This window comes from Cricetulus griseus, chromosome 5 (assembly GCF_003668045.3).
Source record: "Cricetulus griseus strain 17A/GY chromosome 5, alternate assembly CriGri-PICRH-1.0, whole genome shotgun sequence".
NCBI classification, from domain to species: domain Eukaryota; kingdom Metazoa; phylum Chordata; class Mammalia; order Rodentia; family Cricetidae; genus Cricetulus; species Cricetulus griseus.
Genome location: NC_048598.1, coordinates 101,977,968 through 101,984,555, shown reverse-complemented (window position 1 = coordinate 101,984,555; position 6,588 = coordinate 101,977,968). Strand labels below are relative to the sequence as shown.

At 55.6% G+C, this 6,588-nt stretch overlaps 1 protein-coding gene across 1 annotated transcript; it reads left to right on the top strand.

Moving 5' to 3' along the window:
• The first annotated feature begins 2,299 nt into the window (after positions 1-2,299).
• Positions 2,300-5,047, top strand: Nmrk2 (nicotinamide riboside kinase 2). Its single transcript, XM_027419271.2, has 7 exons — positions 2,300-2,325; positions 3,509-3,599; positions 3,943-3,991; positions 4,116-4,272; positions 4,406-4,477; positions 4,699-4,805; positions 4,962-5,047. Exons 1-7 carry the CDS (start codon positions 2,300-2,302, stop codon positions 5,045-5,047), a joined length of 588 nt encoding a protein of 195 aa, XP_027275072.1.
• Positions 5,048-6,588: the final 1,541 nt, after the last annotated feature.

The following is a 6,588-nucleotide window of genomic DNA, read 5'->3' as shown; positions in this document are numbered from 1 at the left end:
CAGTCCATACAGGGCCAACACTTCAGGTACCAGGGGACAGTCTGAGACAAGACGCAGAGGCCCAGCAGCCCCATGGTAAAGAGTGCTGGATTTCTTTACCGAGATGCCCCGGATCCATTTGAAACCTGGCCCCAGAGCAACAGTGCCCACAATCTGCCAGTGAGTTGTGCAGTTATAAACATGGAGACAGTGGGGACAGTTGCTGTGATGACTCGAGGACCCACAAGCTGGGAAGGGGATTTTTTGTGAAATGAAGAGATTATAATGCGGAGGGAGAAGTGACCGCTCTCTGTATGTTTCAGGGGCCGGGAGTGAGGGGTGCGGGCACCGTCTCCCGTCTCCAGTCACTGTGACCAGTGGCCAAGTGGGCGGTGAGCAGGAGGATGGGGGAAGGGCTGTCAAACCTCCGAGGGCTTTGGCTCCACAGCCTAAACCTGGGACACAGAGTGGCAGGGAGACCAAAGGCACACGGACACAGCTATGTTTAGTGTCTCCAGCAAGATGTGATCGGGCCTGAGTGTGGTGACCCATGCCAGACATCCCAGCCCCCAGGAGGCTGCCGAGGCAGGAGGTTTGCAGAGGTCTGTATGGAGACTCTGTTTCCAGTAAACCAAACAGAGGCAGGAGTCAGCCAGAGGACGGTCACCTGAATGTGTCAGGTCCCTCCTGGTGACAGGCCCTAGGAAGGGAGGGGCTGAACCAGGGAGATAAAGGCTGGACAGAGTGGGACACATTTAATAGCCTCATATTACACTCGTTCATTCCCCAACTCACTTACTCACTCATTCATCCATTCACTCACTCAGTCACTCACTCATCCATCCATCCATTCATTCACTCATTCATTCATTCATTCATTCACACGGTCACTCATTCCCCACACCACGGCTCTGGGGTTCAGCCAACCATGTCTTTCCCATCTCAGTCACATGCTTAGGTCCCTGGGGACCAAGAGGGAAAAGTCAGACATTGTCCTGGGGTGAGAGTTCTCTCTGACCCAACAACCAGCAACAGTGGGACAGTGGGACAGTGTGGGCCCTCAGCTGTGGGGCCAGCAGGGAAGACGGAGCTGAATAACCCCAGCAGGTCAGGTTGAGTGAGAGTTTGGGGTTAGTGCTGGCCACAGGGGCTTGAAGACCACCCTTCAAATGGCCCAACCTACATAAAATTAGACAGTGGTGGCACCTGGGTCCCTGGGGCTCACTGGCCAGACACCCCAGCACAACCAGAGAGCTCACGGTTCAGTGAGACCCCACCTCAAAAATAACTGGGCATGGGGCTCTGTAATTAGAGCACTGGCTGCTCTCGAGTAGGACCTGGGTTTGATTCCCAGCACCCACATGGTGGCTCACAGCACCCGTGACTGCAGCTCCAGGGAGCCCTATGCCCCCCCTTCCAACCGCCTGTGTACCAAACACACATGTGGCACCCAGACAGACAATATACATACACACAAAAATAAAAACAAATAAATCTGCCAGGTGGTGCCAGTTCACACCTTTGATCTCAGCACTCAGGAGGCAGAGGCAGGCTAGCCTGGTCTACAGAGCAAGTTTGAAGCCATCCAGGGCTACATAGGAAGGCCCCAGAAGACCCCTGACAGAACCTGCTGCCTCACATGTGGCTGCACACAGACAAAGAATATTTCTTCTCCTTTACCAAGAATGAGGGAGAACAAAGCCCTACCCTGGCTCCCCTGAGTCTGCTGGAAATGGCCCTGGTCACATGGCAGGATCACAATGACAGTCACACTGCAAAGATTATCAGAGCAAAGCAGTCTTGTGATTCACTATCCAGAGGCCTAAACCCACCTTAGCCAGGGCCTAGCTGGGGCCAAGGGAGAAGGAGGAGGAGGGAAGAGGGGGAGAAGGAGGAGTCCCTTTTCTTGGCCCCATGAGATCCAGTCTCAATGTCAGGGTCAAGCCAGGGAACACAAACTTAGGCAGATATTTTTAGGGACAGAAAGGTGTGACTGGGTAGGATGGAGAGTAGGGGAGGGAGGAGGGAAGGCAGACACATGGGCACAGGATGGAAGCTGGCTGCTGTCCCTCTGCCCTCTGGCTCCTAATTTAGGCAAAAGGCTATGAAGCTATTTGCAGCCTGCAAAACAGGTGCTCCCCCTACACCCCCAGTGCTTGGGGGGCCTCCTCCCCCGGGATGGCCTCCAGGCTGACCAAACCCTATAAAGGCCCACAGCTTTGTCAATGAGACTGGAACTCCCAGGAGCAGCACACTGCAGGCCACAAGCAGCTGGGCTGTGTGGCCACCTCAGGACCAGTCCCCACTGCCAAACCCCAGCATGAAGCTCATCGTGGGCATTGGAGGGTGAGCCCCGGAGCCTGGAGTGTGACCCTGTATGGGGGGGGGGAAGGCCCGGCCTTGGAGGGTGAGCCCCAGGGGCCTGGAGTGTGACCCTGTGTTGGGGGGAGAAGGCCTGGCTTGAGGCCCTGGGAAGTCAGCTGCTGCTGCCCAGTCTGAGCCCTTGGGTCAGTCTGCCTGGGGCTGTGAGGGCTCTGTGATCACAGAGGGTACAGGGCCTATCCCACTGTACCTGTGTTGATTGTTTTAAAAATCATCTGGAAACCTGGAGACCTGCCTGTGGGGATAGGGGACAGATGCATGAAGAGAGCAACCCAAATGCCACTGAACAAGATGAACACCCAGGTTTGTTTTATTCTGAAAGCAAGAGGGTAGATCCAAGCCTCAAGCATACAGAGCAAGCCCCCAGCACTGGGCTACGGACACAGACCTTTTTACTTTTTATTTCAAGACCGGGCAACACTTGGTTACACAGGCTGGCTCAGAACTGAAGTCTTAGCCCCTAGCTGAGGGGCTAAGTTGAGGGGCTAAGTTGAGGGTGACCTGAGTGTCCACCTCAGTTACCCTAAGAGCCACCATGTCATGACCTACTGCCCTGGTGTCCCTAAGGCATGGGCTCCACCCCTGACTATGCCCCAACCCCTCACTAGGGAATTCTAGGCAAGGCTCCACTCTGACCAGGCTTCCAGCCCTCCAGAAGAAAAGGCCAGGTAAAGGGCCAACCTGGAGAGGCCCTTTACCTGGCCACGCCCCTTGACCATGCGGTTTCAGACAAGGCTTCATCCTGGAAGTTGCCCAGGATGCCTTTGAAATTCTGCCTTCTCAGCGCTGCGGGTGTAGAGATATTTACCACCAAGCCTAGTTGGTTGGGCTAACTAAGGAATACATTACTTGGACCAGCAAGATGGTTCAGTGGGTGAAGGTGTTTGCTGCTAAGCCTGGTGGCTCAAGTTCAATTCTTGGACCTGATCCTTGTAAACTGTCTTCACACACACACACACACACACACGCACGCACGCACGCACGCACGCACGCACGCACGCACGCACGCACGCACGCACACCACCCATCTAGGCTGGTGCAGCCCAGTGGGAATCCTGCTCAGGGCCCCAGGCCTTGACATCTCCCCCTCGGCGTGTGGGCCAGAAGCCGCGAGTCACGCCGCGCACGTGCGCGTATGCCCTTGCAGGATGACTAATGGCGGGAAGAGCACCCTGACCAGCAGTCTCCACAAGGCGCTGCCTAACTGCTGCGTGATCCACCAGGATGACTTCTTCAAGGTGGCCGCCCCGGGCGGGGATGGTGGGCTGGAGGGGACACGGAGCAGGGCGTTCTCACTGGCCTGCATGTCTCCATGGGGATCAATCCCTTGTCCTCACTATTGCATGCTGGAGTTTTTGTTTGTTTCTGAGCCCATGATCTGCTGTCTCTGCTGTCCCTTCTATGCAATGGGCTCAGAAGGATGGAGTGACAGGCGATGGGCAGGCGGAGTCTCCAACCTCCACCCCCTCAGGACCCACCTCCAGCTCCCCCAGGCTCACTGCGGGGCAGCCCCAGGGGCCCCCAGAGGCGTGAGAAGGGCTGGGCGGGCACAGGTCTAAGCCTTGGGGTCCTGTGTTTCAGCCCCAGGACCAAATAGCAGTTGGGGAGGATGGCTTCAAACAATGGGACGGTAAGTGGCCCCTCCCCGCCTGCACCCCTCCCCGCCTGCCGCCCCTAACACGCTCTGCTCTGTAGTCAGCCCCGTGTATCCCACCACTCCCCGCCCCGTCTGAGCCCTACCGTCTGCCCCCCAGTGCTGGAGTCCCTGGACATGGAGGCCATGCTCAGCACTGTGCGTGCCTGGGTGAAGGACCCACGCAAGTTCGCGCGCGCTCACGGAGTCAGCCTCCAGCCGGGCGCCTCTGACACCCACATTCTCCTCCTGGACGGTTTCCTACTGTACAGCTACAAGTAAGTCCGGGTCGGCCCCGGCAGGCTGCACCACTGTGAGCCCTAACCCAGGTGGGACGAGTCTGAACTCCCGGGAGATGCGGGGATGGGTGTGCAGGGATGTCAGCTGACCGTGTCCCCTCTCCGCGGCCAGACCCCTGGTGGACATGTACAGCCATCGATACTTCCTGACCGTCCCCTATGAGGAATGCAAGCGGAGGAGGAGGTGGGTGTCCGCAGGGCATGGGCAGGGCCTCAGGCCTGGGCACCACCCACACACACCTTTCCCCACACATCTCAATGGTAGGAAAGTGTGGAACCGGGGGTCCCCAGCCGCAGTCTGGGCTAAGGGTGTGATTCCCCCATCCAGGGCCTGTCTGAAGGCCGCCTGGGGTCTGTGGAGCACCAGCCTTCCATGACAGGCCTAAGGCTTCTTTCTCTCTCCAGCAAACGTAGCTACATGGTCCCTGATCCCCCTGGCCTCTTTGATGGTCACGTGTGGCCCATGTACCAGAAGTATAAACGGGAGATGGAACAGAATGGAGTGGAAGTAGGTAAGCCGTAGGCCTCCCCACTCCCTGGGGGGAACCTGGAGTCCGTTTGAGTCCCCCCCCCGCCTTCCCCCCCCCCGCTCCCCCAGTCTCTTGCTGTTCCCTCGATCCTGAGAGTCCACATGCCGCTCCCCTGACCCGCGCCCTCTCTGATTCCAGTCTATTTAGATGGCATGAAGTCCCGTGAGGAACTGTTCCATCAGGTTCTGGAGGATGTTCAAAACAGACTGCTAAACCCGTCCTAGCCAGCTGTTGGGCCCCAGGTGCGACTCCACACACCATTGGGGTATGAGGAGCAAGCCGGACTGGAAGCTGTGGCCGTTCCATTCAGGAGACCTGTACATGGGGGGTTGTGCCCCAACACACTGGGAGGAGCCACCCTTGAGACTTTGTAGCAACTCAGTATTAACAGGATTGTGGGGGCTGGAGAGATGGCTCAGAGGTTGAGAGTACTGACTGCTCTTCCAGAGGTCCTGAGTTCAATTCTCAGCACTCACTTGATGGCTCACAACCCCCCCCCCAATGAGACCTGGTCCCTCTTCTGTCTTATAGGGTTATATGCAGACAGAACAATGTGTACATAATAAATAAAGCTTTTAAAAAAACAAAGTGGGTTGTGATTTTTAAGCCCTGGTGCCCTGTGTAGTCTCAGTGGATGAGCCGACCCTCCCTCCGGGATGCTGTTCTGGCCCCTGGTGGCCTTTGAGGTTGATGCCAAGAGCACTGGACACTGTTAGCCTCCACCTGTCCATAACCTTGCTAATGTGCCTCAGCTTCCTATGAATTTGGCTCAGAGAGGTTGCCTGTTGTACCCAAGGTCATATAATAAGGTGGTGTAGTCTAGCCAGGATTGCTGCTCTTCCTGAGAAGGCTGAGATTCTAGAGTTCTTGGGGGGAGTCCCAAGAACTTTGCTCTCTCATCCAAGCCTCCCTCTACCCCATTCTAGGACCAAAGTCAATTATCAAGGTTACCCCAAATCCCCCATGGTAGCCACAAAAATAAACCTACTGGTCTGGAACCTAGCAGGTCTCCTCTCTCGCACAACCAGACACCTCCTGAGCCATGGTGGCAGCCTCGATGTGATGTTTTATTACTTTATTACTTTTGTTCACTTCATGAAAGGGGGAACTGAGGTCCAGAGCATGTTGGTGATGCTGGGATGTGGGGGGGGTTGTGCTGCAGAGTCTATTCTTTGGCCTGAGTGTGACACCTCATAGCAATTTGTGGAATTGCAATGACAGAATCCCAGTCACATATAGGAAAAATGCTACAGTAGGCAGATGGATGGGTGGACGGGTGGATGGATGGGTGGATGGATGGATGGGTGGACGGGTGGATGGGTGGATGGGTGGATAATAATATTCTGTTAAACAACAAGTCCAAGGCCTCTTTGGCCACATGAAACTCTGTCTGAAAATAAAATATAAAAGTAATAAGCCGGGCAGTGGTGGCTCACGCCTTTAATCACAGCACTTGGGAGGCAGAGGCAGGTGGATCTCTGTGAGTTTGAGACCAGCCTGGTCTACAAGAGGTAGTTACAGGACAGCCTGTAACTACCAAAGCCACAGAGAAACCCTGTCTTGAAAAAACAACAACAACAAAAATGTAATAAAATAAATTATGAATTTCATTTTCTTTGGGGGGGTTCTAGGTAGGGTTTCTCTGTGTAGCCCTGGCTGTCCTGGAACTCGCTCTGTAGACCAGTCTGGCCTCAAACTCACAGAGATCCGCCTGCCTCTGCCTCCAGAGTCCTGGGATTAAAGGTGTGCATCACCACAGCCCAGC